Source organism: Capricornis sumatraensis, chromosome 21 (genome assembly GCF_032405125.1).
Source record: "Capricornis sumatraensis isolate serow.1 chromosome 21, serow.2, whole genome shotgun sequence".
In the NCBI taxonomy this organism is placed as follows: domain Eukaryota; kingdom Metazoa; phylum Chordata; class Mammalia; order Artiodactyla; family Bovidae; genus Capricornis; species Capricornis sumatraensis.
Window position 1 is genome coordinate 40,054,327 of NC_091089.1, and position 19,238 is coordinate 40,073,564.

The following is a 19,238-nucleotide window of genomic DNA, read 5'->3' on the forward strand; positions in this document are numbered from 1 at the left end:
CAAGAAGGGAGGAGTTTCAGAGTTTGACAGTCAGTCTGGCCTGTTGGAGAGTAAGACCTGACCCAGATCCCTGCTGAGTCGATACATGTCTGATGAATGAATGAGCAGAAAAGGTGATGTCTTGCATTTTCATTACTATAAGAAGGTGATTGCCTTCTCTTCCAGTTTTGAGACAATTTTTTTTTTTCTTATTTTCATCATTCTTTATCTTTATGCCTGCACGGTTGAAACTTCCTCCTGAGATTGTCCCAGCAATGGATTGATCTGTCCTTCCTCTGCATAGTTTTCTGATCAACAAAATTTTAAAAAAAGTCTTGGCAATGTGGCTCCTGGTTTAGGGTGTGTGACGAAGGGCACTTTTCATTTGATGTTCTGGGGAATGGAGACTGCACGGGGCATATGCTGACAGCAGCCTGAGAGCAGGGTGGGGTCCTGAGGTCTGGCTGCAGCAGGGGACCAGGAAGCTGTAGGAGTGGAGAGGAGGGGAGGGGGGCTGGACTGGAGGCCTGCATGCAGATACTTCTGTGGGCAGCTCCTGGGGAGCTGGGTTTGGACAACTGAGATCAACCAGGGAACATTCAGAATAGAATCTACAGCAAATTTTCATTGGCTATCAGTTTTCCATAGGGTAGTGTATATGCTTCCATGCTAAAACCAGGGCTCTGTAACAACATAGAGGGGTGGGAAGGGGAAGGAGGGAGGCTCCAGAGGGAGGGGACATATGTATACCTATGGCTGATTCGTGTTGATGTATGGCAGAAACCAACACAATATTGTAAAGCAATTATCCTTCTATTAAAGATAAATAAATTTAAAAAGGAAAAAACAGAATCTATGTAAGAAAACACCGGGGCAACAAACTAAAAGAAAAAAAAAAATACTGAGGTTTTGGGATGGGACTCCTGGTCTCTGAAAGGAAGCTCTTTCCCCTGACCTGTCCCAGTGATGTGGTCTCAGTGGGTCCACCTCCTCACCCAGCTCAGAACCAGGTCCAGGCAGGTAGGCGGCTTTCCTGTGATGTCATGGGCACTAGTGACCCTCTTTAAGGCTGAAGTTCCGATCCTATAGGTTATGCCCTCTGTTCTTTTTAAAATAGGTTCAGAGAGGGAAGGGGAAACCATGGGAACTTGAGATCAGGGGAGGGGAAAGTTACCTTCATGATTTATTCAAAGTGGGTGTATTTTATTGCCAAAGTGTTTGGTTTGTTTTTTTTTTTTCCAAGTTGATCCGGTGTTACTAAACCTTAAGAGTTTTACTGAACTGTGGAGGAGAAGCTCAGAAACTCTTTACTGAAGTTGCCTGGCACTATAGGATGAAAAGCTTAAACCAGGAGGGCCCACCACACCAAAATGAGCCAGAGGATGAAGGCAGTACAGAGGAAAGTGAAGACCAACGATGGAGAGACTTGAGTTCTTATGAGAATGTTTGTGTCCCTGGGTCCCACTGTGCCTGAATATTCCCTGGACCTTTCAGTTATGTGAACCAATAAACATCCTTCTTTGCTTAAGTTAAAACAAAACCAAGTGTTTCAGAGGCAACTTGGTTGTGTGTTGCTCTCTGCCTTTTCCAGAATGAAGAAATGTGCCCTTAAATGGAACAGCTGGGGGTGTGGATGGTCTCTTGGTGCCCCCAGCATGTGTATGACCTTTGTAACAAGTACTGTGTTATTATCTTTACTTGACACTAGACTACAACAAAATATGTGAAGAAATAATGTGAAAAAGTCACTTAGATCTTCATAACTATGAGCTAGGTCATTTTGGAAACTTTCATGTAAGTTTTTTTAGATTTTAATATACATATATATCCGGAGAAGGCAATGGCACCCCACTCCAGTACTCTTGCCTGAAAAATCCCATGGACGGAGGAGCCTGGTGGGCTGCAGTCCATGGGGTTGCTAAGAGTCAGACACGACTGAGCGAATTCACTTTCACCTTTCACTTTCATGCATTGGAGAAGGAAATGGCAACTTACTCCAGTGTTGTTGCCTGGAGAATCCCAGAGACGGCGGAGCCTGGTGGGCTGCCATCTACAGGGTCGCACAGAGTCAGACACGACTGAAGCGACTTAGCAGCAGCAGCAGTATACATATATATCAGTGGATACTTCAGAAGCATATTAAATCACCTAAGACTTTCCTTACATAATTTCATCTCAAAAGCCCTCAGCCAGAGGTGGAAAGGCAAACATCTGAAGACATGATGTAACAGTCATTGTGTTTCAAGCATGTAATCTTCCATAAAATTTGTGGATTTTATCTAAATGTCTTAAAGTGGGTAATGGAGCAGGGCCACAGAGTAGAACATAATAAACACTTTGAGATGGTGCCAGTGGTACTATTAATCCATAAACCTTTTCTTTTCACTCCATAGTAGTGGATACTTAGAAGTAATGAGAACATACAGTTTGAGCTAATAACAATGCAATGTTAGTTTGTAACAGAAATGCTACATAGTACCTGGAAGTGTTCCCCTAATGCCAAAACAGTAAAGAAAATTCCTGATTCTATGCCTGAGAGAACTGGAGCTTAATTCTTCTACTGTAGAAGATTTGCTTTCCTAATGGAGATTTACTGATGCATCACAAAGATGGGAAAGCTTTTGTTTTTTAACATACAGTACAAGAATTCAGTGTTCCCAGGACTTTAACTCCCACTTTCTCTTCTATAGGTTGTAAGAATTCAACCCCAGTAATTGTTTAAACATCATCCTCTTTTATTTCTGGGTCATCTTTCTCATACCATTTCCTCCTCTTGGAGTCAAGTCTTTCTGCAGCTGATATTTTCTAAAAGCAATACTTTCTTACCCCACCTGAGCTTTCAGTAAACTCACAGGTTTGCCATAATGCAACCCCCCTTCTCCCCACCCCCCATGCACATCACTCCTTCTGTCTTTCAGCGGACACACCATCCACCCAGGTGCTCAAGGCTGAAGGTAGGAAGATGTGTCCTCCTGAGCAATTTCACCCAAGCTCTACCCATTTACCTCCGAAAAGTCTTTCTGGGAAGAGCATCCTTGTCGGCCACTATTCTCATGCAGACCCTACAAGAGCCTCCTGAGTGATCCAGCCCTGAGTAGGGTTGGACTTCCTGTGACTAGAGGGATGAAGGGATGGCACGTTATTCTGGTGGGCCTGCACTTGTCCCCAAGCAGAGCCTCTAACGGGACTGACGCTGAAGCCTGGCAACCCTAGGGATGCCCAGGTCTGCAGGGAGGGAGCACACATGCTGGGTACCAGGCCAGGTGCATTAGGAGCTAGAAGAAATTAAAAATGAGGAGAATATACTTCATATTTGCCCACTTCTGCTACCTTTCATTCTTTATTGATCTAAATTTCCATCTGATGCCATTTGCCTTCTGACCGAAGAACTTCCTTGAACATTTCTTGTAGTGAAAATCTCCTGCCAGGGGGTATCTCAGCTTTAGTTTGGAGGATAAAGTCTTTACTTCGCCTTAAGTTTCGACTAATATTTTCAGTAGGTAGAGAAGACTAGGTTGAGAGGTTTTGCTTTTCACGTGGCACATTGAAGGCCTTGCTCCACAGTCCTCTGGCTTCTATGGCTTCTCAAGAGAATTCTTGCATTGCTCTCATTTTTGTTGCTCTTATGTAATCTGTCTTTTTTCCTCTGGCTGCTTGTAAGATTTTTCTCTTTACCAATGCTTTTCAGCAAATTCATTATGCTATGCCTTGGTATTCTTTCAAGTCTCTATTTAACTAATTCAATCTTTCCTCTAACTTCTCGAAAATACAGTTACAACAGATGTTTTAAGGTCCATGTCTGCTAACTCTATCCCCTCTGTCATTTCTGGCTTTGTTTTGATTAATATACTTGTCCTTTTTTCCCTTGTGTATCATGTTATTAGATTGTAGACATCTGCTAACTTAGATTAATGATCATAAACTATAGCAATGCCATTTCAACTTACATGCCTATAAGTTACCAACAAATTACATATATACACATAGCTCATCATATTTCAAAAGCTACTTAAACATCTTCCATTAAAATTATGATTACATTTCCTGTTGGGATTATATTGTGCTTAAAAAGGACTAAAAATTATTCTGAATTTTCATTATCTGATCAAATGGTATTAACTTAATAATGAATTATTCTTGATACTTCCATAATATTTGTGTATAAAGTATTTCCCCAGTTTTACTGAGATATAATGGACATATAACACTGTATTACTTTTAGATATGCAACATGGCTTGACATATGAATACACTGTAAAATGCTTACCATCCTGTTTAGTTAACCTCTATCACCTCACACAGTTACAAATTTCTTTTCTTATGACGAAGTTTTTTACCATCTACTCTCTTAGGAACTTGCAAGCAAGCAATATGGTATTATTAACTACGAGTGGCTGAGTGGTAAAGAACCTCCTGGCAAGCAGGAGATGAGGGTTTGATCCCAGGGTCAGGAAGGAAATGGCAATCCACTCCAGTAGTCTTCCCTGTAAAATCCCACGGACAGAGGGGCCTGGCAGGCTACAGTCCACTGGGTCGCAAAGAGTTGGACACAACTTAGTGTCTAAACAACAGTTATTAACTACAGCCACCATGCTGTACCTTACATCTCCAGGACTTATTTATCTTTAATGTACTTTTCTCTTGGTTGTTAGTCATATGTTCTTCTTTGCACACTTGTTCACTTTGACTGGATTCCAACTGTTATGAATTTCACACTGTTGGTAATTCATTCATTTAGAGTGTGTTGCACTTTGTCCTGACACACCATTAGGTCACCATAGATATTTGATCCTCTCGAGGCTTACTTTCAAGCTTTGTTAGGGTGGGTCTCGGGCAACTTTTAGTTTAAAGTTAATTTAGCCCCACTACTAAGGTGAGAAGGGCTTCCTTGGTGGTACAGCGGTAAAGAATCTACCTGCCAAGGCAGGAGACGCAGGTTCAATCCCTGGGTCAGGAAGATCCCTTGCAGGAGGAAATGGCAACCCACTCCAGTATTGCTGCCTGGGAAATTCTATGGATAGAGGAGCCTGGCGGGCTACAGCCTATAGTGTCGCAAACAGTCGGTGACGACTTAGCGACTGAGTGCGCGCGTGCACACACACGTGCACACACACACACACACACAGTAAGGTGAGAAACTTCTGAGGCCTCTATCCATGCCCCATGTATTATAAAGTCTTTCCCTTCCAGCTGGTGGGAAGGAGAACCTTCCGCAGTCTGCATGGGCCCCCATGACTGCTGGTCCCGCCACCTCCTGAGCTCTCCCCAGAACCCTCAGAGCAGCACTCAGTCAGAGACCCATCTGCTGCAGCCCATGCTTCTCTCTGTTAGACTCTTTTCCTCCAACGCCCCTTCCCATGAATCCCAGCCACCTCAGCCTCCTTGAACTTCAGTCTCCATCTCCTCAACTCAGTGAGTCTGACCTTCTCTTTGGGTCCCCCTGGCTGGACTGCAGCCTGAACACCATCCACTGTCCACACAAGTTGGAACCCTCACCAGTCTCTCATTACTGTTTTCCTTCTCTGGGACATCACACCCCTGCAAGTTCGCTAGCCAACGCCCCAATTTTTTTGTCCCGCATATATTGTGTCAGATTTTCCAGTGGTTTATGGTGGGAGAATGATTTCCAGGACAGCAATCCTCTGTGGGTAGACACAGATGTTCCTTATAGTGTCATTTACCTTTGCTTCTCTGGGGCCCAGACACTGGCCATTTTTATGGGAACTCTTGGCTTGGGTTTCTACACCATGTGGTATTGCGGTAAGCCTGGACCCCACAAGCACGCAGTGCTGGCTTCAGGAACCCATTAGCTTTGTTTTCCTCCCCGGAACTACTGCCAGGCAGCTGGTAAGTTTTGTAGAGCTTCTCCATGTCAGTTGGTGATATTTTTTACTGTTCCTGTTTCTTTGTTTGTTTTATTATCCCTGTTTTTTTGACTAAGCTACCTTTTGTGCATCCCAGAGCTGTGATGAGGTCTTGGCGTCCAGCTCCCCATGGCAAACAATCCGAGTTCACGCCTTTTGTTCTGGCGTAGGTGTTAAAACTCCAGTCCCAGGCCCTAGGGGCTACATGTAGGTAAAATTAGTATTTTTGCATTATGAAGTCTGTTCATATTTGATTTTTACTTACTGGTAATATTTCTGATTATTTATCTTAGTAACAACTTATCTTACGATTCTAACTAAACTGTTTAATTGATTGTGATTTTGTGTTGAAGTCTTACTAAGTTTATGTACAATTTGAGAACATATGAGAGAAATCAACATTTTCCATATTTATATGCTTAGTTTAATGGGTAAAGTTATTTAAGTTCTTGGAAAGTTTTCATTGGTTAATTCAGACAATAGTGTTACTTAAAATGAAAAGCAAATATATTAATTAGAATCCGCCGGCAATGCAGGAGACACAGGTTCAATCCCTAGGTTGGGAAGATCCCTGGCGGAGGAAATGGCAACACTCTAGTATTCTTGCCTGGGAAATCCCATGGGCAGAGGAGCCTGGTGGGCTATGGTCCATGGGATCACAAAGAGTTGGACGTGACTGAGCAACTGAACACACACACAATTTCACAAGTTAAAGGGAACTTATGTTATTAAAACACTCTTAAAATTAATATTTCAGTGGCTAATATTTTAAATTAGAAAAATAAGGTTTTAAAGTCAAACTTCAAGGGTTTAAGGCCTAGATTTTTAAATCTATTACTTCAATATTGTTGAATATTAACTTCCTAAAGCTAAACTTTGAATAGTCTCTTCTATAGACCCTCTAGATACCAATAGCTCACTGTTTTAGCCAAAGGAATTTAAATCAGAAGACATGTTACAAGAAGCGGCAAGAAAGGTGCAGTGGAGACCACCCAGCTAGGAAGCCAAAATGGTGAAACAAGAGAAGCACTGACGGGGGAGAGGGTGTGAACTATTTATTAGGACCGAGAGGTTCCAGATCACCAGCCGCCCATAAACACACACTGCTACCGTCACAACACGTGACACGGACTGGCTGGCCTCACAGCTGGTCTCATGTGGACGAGATGCTGACACATCACCGAGAACCTGGAGAGCTGACTGCTCCAAGGCCAGCCACGTCCTCACAGCTCCACAGCACTTCCTCTGACCATCGGTCTACATCCCTCTGACTTGATTCTGGTCTCTGCCTTAAAACTGTTTCCTAACATTTATGCTACCAATGTTATTTTCTTAATACAATTTGTGGATAAAGAAAAATGAGTAAAATGTCGCTATTTGGTGCTTTCTTACATGAACAAAGGTTTGACAATCCCCCTACCACCCCCCAAAGCCGGCACAAAAATAGGGAATTGGAGGCTTCCTGGTGCTCAGCTCAAACCACCTGCATACACGTGACCCAAGGCAGCTGGGCGTGACTCTCCCCTCCTCGGCCCCTCGGCCCCCTTGCCCTCCGGTCACTTGGCCTTCTTGTTGCCCTTCTGGGGCTCCTCTGCCACGCTCCTGGCTTCCTCTTCTGGGATGAACACGCTGACGGTGAAGTCGCTGATCTCTGACCCATACTTGTTCTTCACAACCAGCCCGTACTTGCCCGAGTCGGACGTCCTGACCCCGCTGATGGTGAAGTAGGCCGTCTTGCCAGCCTCGAACCTCAGGTTGCAGTGCTCGTCCGAAGCCAGGAGCTTCTCATTCTTCAGCCAGGAGACCTCCGGAGTCGGGTCGCCCCACACGATGCACGTGAGGTTAAGCGCCTGCAACACAGGTGTTAGGAGAGGGGAGGAGATGTGTCAGATGTAACATCCACCTTGAGGCATCCTTCTGGGGGTCACCTGACCGGATGGAGGACAAGCCTAAATTTGCCAGGCCGGCTGTGTGCACCTGTGGAAGTTACATTTCAAAATCACACTTGAGGAGGTTTCTCTGGGGCCTTGGTTTTCTGGCTTTGGGAACACTTACGATCAAAGCCCCAAGAAGGCATTTGCTTCCAGTTCCCATAAACACACTGAGGCCTTTTGCTCTAAGGTGGCATTTTGGATCCTGTCTCAGTAGAGACATCTCCTCATTGTCATCATCTCCACCTGCCCCCTTTTGCATTTCGTTTGTGTCACGGGGCCCAGCAGCAGAAGCCCCACAGCTGCTTCAATAATGTGACTCATTTTCATGTCCCGTCTTCCTCACTTTATCTCTCCCCCCAAACCCACTCAAGCTGCTGCAGTTGCAAAGGTGCTCTGCCAAAACGTATTCCTCTTTCCTAATATTTTATTATATTACCATCTGTGCTGAAAGCCTCCTACTTTAAAAGATCAATGTTTAGATCTGTCAAATAATAGATTTCCTTTACCAAAGTTTCCCCAGTAGTAACATTTTACAAAACTACCACATAAAAGCACAACCAGGAGACTGATGCTGATATGATGGATTTCCCCTGTTTTCTTGTGCTTGTGTGCATTTAGATCTATTCGGTTCTATCACCTGTCCAGGTTTGTGTATCCACCACATCAGTCAGGATATAGAACATTTCCATTCCCACCACGATCCTTCCTGTGGTCCATTTATAACCACACACACCTCCCCACTTCCAAGCTGGTTCCTAACTCCTAGCAACCACTAACCTGTTTTTCTTTCCTCAATTATTATATAAATTCCAAAGCATTATATTAATAGCGTCATACAGGAGGTAACATTTCCAGAGTACCTTTTCCACTGAGCATAATTCCTTGCAGATTCATCCAAGTTATTGCAGGTGTCAACAGTTTGTCCCTTTTTGTTGCTCAGAAGGGTACCAGGGTATGCATATACCTGTGAGGGTCACCTGGGCTGTTTCCAGTTTGGGGCTATTATGAATAAAGCTGCTATGAACATATGTGTGCATGTCTTTATGTGAGCATACAGTTTAATCACTCTGAGATAAATACCAGGAGTACAATTGCTGGATGGTATGGTAAATGTATATTTCATTACTTTAAGAGATTGCCAAACTGTTTTCCTGAGTAGCTGTATAACTTTGGTTTCTATATCCAACAGTCATGTAGGAGTGATTCAGTCTCTCTGCAGCTTCACCAGCATTTTTTGTTGTCACTGTTTTATATTTTAGTAATTCTGATAGGTGTCATTTCTCACTATGGTTTTAATTTGTATTTCCCTGATGACCAAAGATGATGAATTTACTTCACATTTTAAGTTCCATTTTTTTTCTTTAGAATTTTCCATCTGAAGGAATTAATTTTTTAATTAATTTATTTTTTATTGAAGGATAATGGCTTTACAGAATTTTGCTGTTTTCTGTCAAACCCCAACAGGAATCAGCCATGGGTATACATAATTCTTTAAATTATTTTGGCTGTGCGAGTAGGCTTTCTCTAGTTGCAGCAAGAAGGGGCTTCTCTCTACTTGTGGTGCATGGGCTTCTCACTGTGCTGGCTTCTCCTGTTGCAGGGTGTGGGCTCTAGAGTGTGCGGGCTTCAGTAGTTGTGGTGTGTGGATTCAGCTGCCCTGCAGCATGTGGGATCTCCCTGGACCAGAGATTGAACCTGTGTCCTCTGTAATGGCAGATGGATTCTTAACCACTGGACCACCAGGGAAGTCCTAAATTCCATTCTTGTATTTTTTTCTTAATGAAGTCCAGAAGTTATAAGAAAAAGAGCAGGGCTCACCATATACATAGAAAAGTGTATACTTCTATCTGGAAGGGACTTTGATGATCACTTGTTGCCTCTCCTATAAGAGTATCATTTAGAATTGGGTAGATAACAAGAAATTTATTTTCTTTCCATGATTAATTAGCACTTCTTATTGAATTATTCTGCAAACATATTTCAGGAAGAAAAATATGAGTCAAACTATTGCCATTAAGAGAAACTATTGCCATTGGAGAAGAGAACAGTAACCCATTCCAGTATTCTTTCCTGGAGAATTCCATGGACAGAGGAGCCTGGCGGGCTACAGTTCATGGGGTCGAAAAGGGTCAGATATGACTGAGTGACTAACACTTTCACTTTCACTTTTTTTAGGGATGAAGAAAGTGAATCCAGGTTACACATGACATTCACTGTTCTTCAGAGAGATTATTATGGAGCAAACAAATATCAGTTTAAAATCAAATGGAAATAAATCAGTTTTCTGCTATGATGGAGCCTATAGAGATTCACAGAGCAGCATATTTCCCTTCAAAGATGAGGAATCCCATAGGTCAGCCCACTTTCCACTAGCATTAGAGGTCGTTTCTTTCTTCAATTATGTTTGTCATATAGTTATGATTGAACATTTTCTGCTTCTCCTGATTTTAAAGGGACATCACTTCTGGAAAGAGACTAAGAGGTCTGCACATGCCACATTAAACAAATGTACATCCTGATGCTTGGCCTACAAAACATCTTCAGATGAGTGGAAAACTGACTACACTTTGAACCTTATATGTGGCTATACTGAAGTCAGGCATGAGCAGCCATGGCATATGATGAAGATGGTGGGAACCAAGTCTGGGCCACTGGAGCCCCTTTCCAGTGTGGAAGAAGTGGGGACAGGAGTGCCCCAAACTTACCTTGCCCTCTTGGATGGTGACCACATCGGGGAGGCCACCCACCACCCGGGCGCGATCTGTAAGCACAGGCATTTCTGGTTAATCACTGAAATTATAAGCACCAGCCATCACATGCACAGAGCCACCCAGCGGAACTCATTGTTCTATTTAGTTTCCCTCTCCTTATAGTCATTGTATACCTGCTTTCACTATGTAAAATAAGCAAATGATCCTGCAATTTCTGAACATTCATCTCCTTCACACACAGGTACCTCTATCTGGACCTGAGATCACATCACGATCCGCTCTATAACCCGGCTGGCTGTTCTCAGCCTGAGCCTCCTGCAGCTCAGTGAGCTCAGCCAGAGTGGGCAGGGCAGAGCGTGGCCCCTTCCGTGGGCTCCCCTCTGATTCAGAAAGGCTGCATAAGTGGAGGCTGAGTGCCAGGAGATCTGGAGGCTGGAGAAGACATGGGCTTTCCTTGGGGCCTTCCCTAAAAAGTGTCCCTTTCTCGTTTCCTGGGAGTTCTTCAGATGTTCTGCAGAGCCCCTTTCTATGATTAAGGGGACAGGGGTAGGAGGGGTGCTGAAATCCAGGGCTGACACCCCCTCCTGCCCCTGCCCCTGCCAAGCTTTGTGCTGAAGGTATGACAGCCTTGGTCCCAGGGAAGGACGCCTTTCTATCATTCATTCAGCACTAATGCAGTGGCACCGCCCTCTCCTTTTCAGCCTGCTCTAGTGAATGTGTGACTCTACATCCTTATTTCTATTATACAGTCCCTTCTTCACTAACTCAGGCTAAAGCTCTGAATGAGTCTCGACTGCCTTCTGCTGCTGATTCCATTGCACGTAACACCACCTGTGGGCCCGACTCACTGCCTGGCCCCCTGTACCACTTACTGGATGGTGCTAGGTGAGTCATGTCAGTATGAGGACCTCAGTCTCCTCATTGGGCGGGGGTGGGGGGGGCTTGCATTAAACCCATGGTTATGAAGCTTGTCCACTCTACTCCCTGGTGTACGTGGGATTCATCCTGACTTCCGTGAAGATAGCTTGGCCCTCACCTGTGTTATTGGGTCCACGTGGAAGATTCTGTTTGAATTAAGTGTTCTGTGCAATTATTTAAGAACAGGAATTTAGACAGGCTCTCAGGTCACTTGCAGCTCTAAGATACTGTGGTCCAGAGACCTCAGGAAGGAGTTCATGGAGCAGAGGGAGGGTCAGGCTTCTGGTCCACAGGAGAGTTCAAGAGAGGGGAGAGACGGTCAGCAGACAGTCTCACTCCTCCTCCTCCTGGTTCCCGTCCCTGAGTTCAGGACTGACTCTACAGCCACAACCTTCAGTGGTTTTCGAATTCTGCTTCCACCCTGAGAAAGAGCCTGAATCATCACGATGGTTCATCCGTTACTCCTGGGATCCTGGAGATCCTGGGATTCTATAGAATCCTTTGTGTGTGAAGCACGGTTGAGAGGGGTCAGGAGAAAGCACATTTCTGTGGATGCAGGCTTGACCGCTGGGTTAGGGTCACTCAGCCTTATTTGGTCTTTCAGAAAAATGGGACCACTTGTTGGGGGACCAGCTATAGTGATTTACATATCAATCTACAAGTTTCATTAATATTTTTTCTTTTCCTTAACATATTGGCATGGCCAAAAAGCTTGTTCAGATTTTTTCCATTACATCTTATAGAAAAATCCCAAAGGAATTTTTTGGCCAACTCAATATATACACTTTTCTGACATAGGGTACCTGTTGCAAGCGATGAACAACCTACTGTGTGATTTGCAGCCCAGAGATTTTTCATGTTGAGGCTGGGAGCCATTCTTACAGTGTAACCTGGGACCTTCTTTTCCAGACAGTCTTACTCAAGAGACTCAAGGACAACACATGCGGAACACCTAAGGTTTTACATATATATATAGAAATGAAAGAAAAGGAAAAAAAAATGCTTTCACTTTCCTCCATCTGCAGTAATAACAGAAAAATAAAAGTTGTATTTTGAAGCCACACTAGGAATAAACTCAAAGGGGTTTACTTACTTTTCTCGGCGATGGCAGCTTGTCTGTGGTTGAGAGAAACGAACAAACACACAAACAAAGAAGGGTTTTGTTTTAGTGTTACTGCCAAGTAGCCAACCCCAACTGCATTTCTGTTTCTGCTGCTCAGCAAAGCAGCGGGAAGTGCTGCTCCGCCTGCATTTTCCCCAATACAGGACCCTCGGCCCCGCTGATACAGATGGGGAGGAGCACGGGTCAGAGAAAAGGGTGCCTGTGGGGGCGTCGTTGGGAAAGGAGGGGACTTACTTCAATCTCTGGAATTCCGCAAAGGCTTCATCGTAGGCTTGAAGAGAAGAAAAGAGAAGTTAGAATTTTCTCACCCAGAACTGGCCACACACAGGGGCCTATGAGAGCTCACAATGTGAGCACAGTGTAATCAGTCCAGATCTGATGTGGTGGGCTTTGAAGGAGGCTGCACCCGAGCAGTCCCTATGACTCAAAGGCTTAACAAGAGAAGCAAATACTTTCTAGGCAGAAAGAATGAAATAGTGGATTTTAGAAGCTCTCAATTCAGTGAGAAGACTTCAACCCTCGAAACAGAAAAGCAAAGTTTCGCTCAGCCAAAGACAGAATGGGATGAAACTGTGCTCAATGTTGTGTGGCAGCCTGGATGGGAGGGGGTTTTGGCAGGGAATGGATGCATGCATATGTACGGCTGAATCGCTTCGCTGTTCACCTGAAACCATCACGTTGTTTGTTAATCGGCTATGTGCTAGTCACTCAGTTGCATCCAGCTCTTTGTGACCTTGTGGACTGTAGCCCACCAGCCTCCTCTGTTCACGGAATTCTCCAGGCAGGAATTCTGGAGTGGATTGCCATTCCCTTCTCCTGGGGATCTTCCTGACCCAGTGATTGAAGCTGGGTCTCCTGCATTGCAGTCAAATTCTTTACCATCTGAGCCACCAGGGAAGCCCCCAATACAAAATAAAAAGTGTTTTTAAAAAAAAGATGGAATGGGAAGAAAAGTCTGTTTCAAATATGCGTTGGTTCTGTTAAAACTCCTGAGCAACAGAAAAGCTTTCCTCTCATTAAATCATTCTGCACATCGCAGACAGCTAAACTCTCTGTTCTGTGGTCCGGCCGGCCGTTTGCAGTAGATCACAGCGTGTGCCAGTGCTAGCCTGAAGCACTGCTTCTATGCTATGCAGGAGACGAATAAAAGACACAGAAACAAAAACATGAGAGTTCTAAAATAATTTTTTTCTGAGCCTACAGAGTAAGGGACTTTGAAGACGTCAGGCAAAAATACAGTTTCATTTTTGAATCTTTCTCACCTGGTCTTTAAGCTCCCCTGCGGTCTGGGAATTGTAACATTTTACGTCTAGAAAATATGTACATAAAACCAGTCTGCCCCCTTTTATAGATGGGAAAAATCAGCACAAAGCCAGGCTTACAGGCTGTCGAGGTGGACAGCTGGGCTAAACAGACTACTTAGGGCTGCTCTTCTTGCTCACATCACACAAGAAGACAGCCTGGCTGAGCTAGTATGTTTGTTTCCTGCAGGGGACCATGCTGGTCAGACAACCTAAGGCCTCTTGTTTGAGAGGGATTTGAGAGTTGGGTAGTTAAACGAGCTTCAGTGAGCAGAGAGTAAAAACAAATTTAAATAAGTTTTGAGTGGGATGAACTGGGAGAGTAGCATTGACATACATACACTACCCAGTGTAAGATAGCTAGTGAGAACCTGCTATAAAGTACAGGAAGCCTCCATCCTTTTAAAAAAGAGCCCACATCTTCCATAGCTGATGCTTTTGAATCATGATGCTGGAGAAGACTCTTGAGGGACCCTTGGACAGCAAGATCAAACCAGTCAATCTTAAAGGAAAGCAACCCTGAATATTCACTGGAAGTACTGATGCTGAAGCTGATGCAGCTCCAATGCTTTGGCCACTTGATGCAAAGAGCTGACTCATTGGAAAAGACCCTGATGCTGGGAAAGACTGAGGGCAGTAGGAGAAGAGGGTGACAGAGGATGACATGATTGGATGGCATCACCAACTCAATGGACGTGAGTTTGAGCAAACTCTGGGAGGTGGTGAAGGACAGGGAAGCCAGCATACTGCAGTCCATGAGGTCACAAAGAGTTGGACACGACTTAGCAACTGAACAACAGTGACAGCAATCTCCACTTTAGGTTCTAACCTGCAGAGCACCCATTTACCTTGTCCAGAAAGGTCCACCATCTTCTGGTGTCCGGTTTTACCATCAAAGAGCTCCATCACGTACTTGCCCTTGTCGTTAGGGGTGGGCTCGTTGATTTGCAGCCAGATCTGTTCCCCGGTGACCCCACTCTTGATTCTGTCTGAGTACTTAATAGGAGTCCCACTGTTTTGATCAAAAGAAAACCTTGTTATCGGTGGCTTTCATCCAGAGCTTACCTTTACTTTGTCTTATATTGCAGGTCTTATCATCAAGTTTTACAGACTTTCAAAATAACAGGAGATCCTCACATGCTCTTCTGCTTCAGAGAAATTATGGGCCCTGAATCACAGAATAAGGATTCCAAGGCCTGGGGTCTGGCAGTCTGCACATTGACCTCCCAAAAGTGGTCTGGGATGCAGATTGCAGCACCAGTACTTCTCAGGGGTATTAATTATCTTTGTTTCTGCTTGGGTTTATTTGTAGGACTAAGGGAATCTTTAAATAGAAAAGGCCAGACTCTACTTATTATTACTGCACATCTCACGCAGATAGTCTATGGCTATAAACGGGGTTTTTACAGACTAGTTAAAAACAGATCTAAGGAGGTTCATCTGTGGCTGATGTCTATTGACACATGTGGTTACAAAGCTATTTAAGACAAATGTAAATATGTGCTCAGTAGTCAGGCCAAGAATAAATGAGAAGCAGAGTGGCTGTCAAAATGAATGAGGCACCTACTCTGACCCTGGATGTGTGTCTCCTCCTATTCTGCAGCTGGTCATATGCAGACCCGCACATCATCTTCTTTACAAGATAATAAAAGCAAATAGAGCCCTTGGATCTGACAGTCTAGAAACACAACTGTTAAAGATGAAAAATGAGAAGAAAGGTGGAAGTAGTGTACTCTCAGGGGCTTCCCTGGTGGCTCAGATGGTAAAGAATCTGCCTGCAATGCAGGAGATCCAGGTTCAATCCCTGAGTCAGGAAGATAACCCTGGGGAAGAGAATGGCAGCCCACTCCAGTATTCTTGCCTAGAGAATTCCATGGACAGAGAAGCCTGATGGGCTACAGTCCTTGGAGTTGTAAAAAGTCAGACACACCTGAGCACACACACACACAATGTACTCTCAGTGGTGTTAAACTCTATGAAAAGTTCATAAACATGTGAAGAAATAGAAAAAAATAAGTAGTAGCTGTAGGTCTTCCTGACCCAGGGATCCAACCTGGGTCTCCCTCCTGCATTGCAGGCAGATTCTTTACCATCTGAGCCACCAGGGAAGACCAAAAAAAAAAGGTAGTATACAAAACTACTTTTTTACAGCAACAGTTACGCATGGAGAAAAGACTGGAAGTTTCCTCAAAATGTTCATACTGTGGCTAGGAAAGCCATGGGTGGTATCATAGTACAAACTCTTTCTAATTTTAGTATGATAGTAAGTATATTTTCTAAAACAAGCATGTATTATGTTTGGGGTTGTAATAAATAAAATGAACTTAAAAAAATAAAAACCCAAAAATCTCCGCCAGAAATTTCAGATTTCAAATAAATATTCAGCATTTTTCTTATATACCACATTCTTTAAAAGATATTAAAATTAAAATGTCATAAAACATAGGGTAAAGGAACCCATCTGTACCTATAGACTTTAGCCTGAGCAGTATATATGTATATGTCCTAGAGAGTTAGAAAGGCAGACAGTTCTCTACTGTGCTGTGGTAAGTCTTGAGTTCTTTAATCGCTGGCTAACATGCATAATGGGCTTTCCCATGGCACAATGGTAAAGAATCTGCCTGTCAGTGCAGGAGATGTGAGAGATATGCGCTTGATCCCTGGGTCTGTAAGATCGCCTGGAGAACAGAATGGCAACCCGTTCCAGTATTCCTGCCTGGAAAGTTCCATGGACAGAGGAACCTGGCGGAATACAGTCCACAGGGTCGCATAATAGTACCTTACATTTGTAAAGCATGTCATGGTTTTCAAAGTGTGATTAATTCTCTCATTGAGTCCATCAGTGTTATGAGTTAGAACAGGTATTACTGCTCCTATTTTATATGAGGGAAACCTGAGTTTCAGAAAATTAGATGACTTGCCTAAGATCCAAGGGAAGAGAGGAGCAAAGTCAAGATCCAAACCCATTTTAAGGTTTTTTTTGCATCACACCACCTACTTACATAAACCCAGGGAGAGCAATTGGTCTTGGTTCCTGAACCTTTTACAGTCACACATCTGTGCGCACACAAAAAACTCATGTAGCTGACATACCAAACGATGTACGAAGCTTATGTCTTACTAGTCTGACAGCAGTTTCTATAAACCCAATGTTCTAATTCTGGGGAAAATGTAATTCTATTAGAGATGATGTAAAGCCTTTTGATTGATGATTCAATTAATCTATCTTCTCTTATTCTTCAGACGGATATATTAGAATGCTCTAGATCTCACAGAGGAATTTCCTAGAATCTGATCTATTTTACCTTATAATCACTTTCCTAAAATGTATTCTGTGAGAAATAGAACAAAGGAATGAAACTCCAGGCATTCAAAGTGGAATTTCACTGTTTTCATTTTTTTTTTAAAGAATTCAGGAAATCAATAGTAATAACAGTAAACCTAACAAAATGCTGTTCTGCATAACAGTAGAGTCATTTTCAAGAAAATGAATGAATTTTCATTTCAAATGAATGCTTCATGGGACCCGGTTCTGGTGAAACATTCAATCTAGACCTTTAAGGCGGAGAAGGCAATGGCAGCCCACTCCAGTACTCTTGCCTGGAAAATCCCATAGACAGAGGAGCCTGGTAGGCTGCCATGGGGTCGAGAAGAGTCGAACACAACTGAGCGACTTCACTTTCACTTTTCACTTTCATGCATTGGAGAAGGAAATGGCAAGTCACTCCAGTGTTCTTGCCTGGAGAACCCCAGGGATGGCGGAGCCTGGTGGGCTGCCATCTATGGGGTCACACAGAGTCGGACACGACTGAAGTGACTTAGCAGCAGCAGCAGCAGCAGCAGACCTTTAATGAAACTTGAATCCAGCATAGTGCTGTGATGGAGGAGCTCTGGAGCCAGGCTTCCTGGGTTCAGCCCTTCACCTATCACAGAGTTGATGACCTCAGGCAAGTCACCTTCCAGAGCCTGAGCTTCCTAGTCACTAAAGTGAGAAGTACCCATCTCACAGAGTTTGAATATTGAAGATTTCATACCTCTAAAGGGCTTGGAGCAGTGCCCAGCATATTGTAAATGTCCACTGAGAAATGGACTATTCTTGCCATATTAGTAAACAAGGAAATCATGCCATGAGTGATCACAGCCCTTGAAATGTGAATTTCTGAGCCCAGAGGGCACCCAGGAAGGAGAACAATAACTGGGATCAATACCATGAGGTTGCAACCCTCCCTACAGGTGAGCACTGAAGGCTCAGGATGTGAAAAATGCAAGATACTGCCCCCAGATAGCTGAGATACATATGAAAGGAATGATTTCAGTAAGCCCAGACTTGCACCTTCCCATATAGAGAAAAGCACTAAATTCCTTAACTTGAGATATCTGGTTTTCTTAAATTTACAAAAATACTTTTGATGTTCAGACTACTTTCCCTTTGTTGCAGACATCTATGTAACCTGACTCCTCCCCCCACCTCCTCAGAACAGTTCTTTCAGGGCTACTTGAGAAGCTGCCTCCCGGGCTTAAGTCCTAAAAATTTGCACCAAATAAAATATAACTCTCAACTTTTAGGTTGTGACTATTTTTTAAGTCAACACCACTGAAGGGAAGCTCTAAGTAAACACTGTTGTTTGACTCCTCCCAGGGACCCACAGTGACCTTCTGCTCGGCAGGGCGCACAAGGACTTTGGGAATGAGTGTCCACTGCAACCCAAGAGTGGATGAAGGTGGATGTGCCTCACTGGTTTCTGTGGCAGCCTGCTGGCCTCTCTCAGCCAGGAAATTTCAGTGAAGCACAGAGGGCAAGGACCCTCTCAATGGTGTAAATGGGAGACCTGGTTTGACTAAGAAACCTACTTCAGGCCTTGGAATCCCAGTTCAAGGAGAACTTGAATGAAATCCATCCACAATTGCACAAAGGAAGCCTGGAATTAGAATGGATCTTCAGGCTCAGTCTAGTTCAAATACACATTCCCAAAGTCATCTTGAGATCTCCAAAGCCTTCTGAGGAAACATGCTAATGCCCCACTATGCCAACTGCTGCAATGACAGTGATGATAAAATCGGGCACCGCTTTGGCTCAGGCTTCTGGAGTCAATGAGCTTTAAGCCACACAACAGGAAGCTTGGTGCAGGCTGCTGCAGTTTTGTCCAGAGCGCAGCATAGGTTAGGTGTTCTTAGAAAGACCAGATAAGAACCTGGCAAAGCGTGATTGTGTGGAGGTGGAGGTAATGTTACAGAGGCATCTACAAATTGTGATTTGAGAAGGGGGATGACAGAGGATGAGATGGTTGGATGGCATCACTGACTCAATGACATGAGTTAGAGCAAACTCTGGGAGATAGTGGAGGACAGAGGAACCTGGCGTGCTGCACTCCACGGGGTCGCAAAGAGTCAGACACAACTGAGCGACT

The 19,238-nt window shown here is 43.9% G+C and overlaps 1 protein-coding gene across 2 annotated transcripts in view; it reads right to left on the bottom strand.

Annotated features, from left to right (window-relative positions):
* Positions 1–7,399: 7,399 nt before the first annotated feature.
* The window catches only part of MYOM1 (myomesin 1), a 112,880-nt gene continuing 101,041 nt past the window's right edge, over positions 7,400–19,238 (bottom strand). For both annotated transcript variants that reach the window (XM_068993642.1, XM_068993641.1), the window contains 5 exons: positions 14,679–14,842; positions 12,764–12,800; positions 12,500–12,522; positions 10,483–10,538; positions 7,400–7,693 (listed from right to left, as the gene is read on the bottom strand). In XM_068993642.1, coding sequence (XP_068849743.1) covers positions 7,400–7,693; positions 10,483–10,538; positions 12,500–12,522; positions 12,764–12,800; positions 14,679–14,842 — 574 coding nt within the window. The remainder of the gene's footprint in view (positions 7,694–10,482; positions 10,539–12,499; positions 12,523–12,763; positions 12,801–14,678; positions 14,843–19,238) is intronic.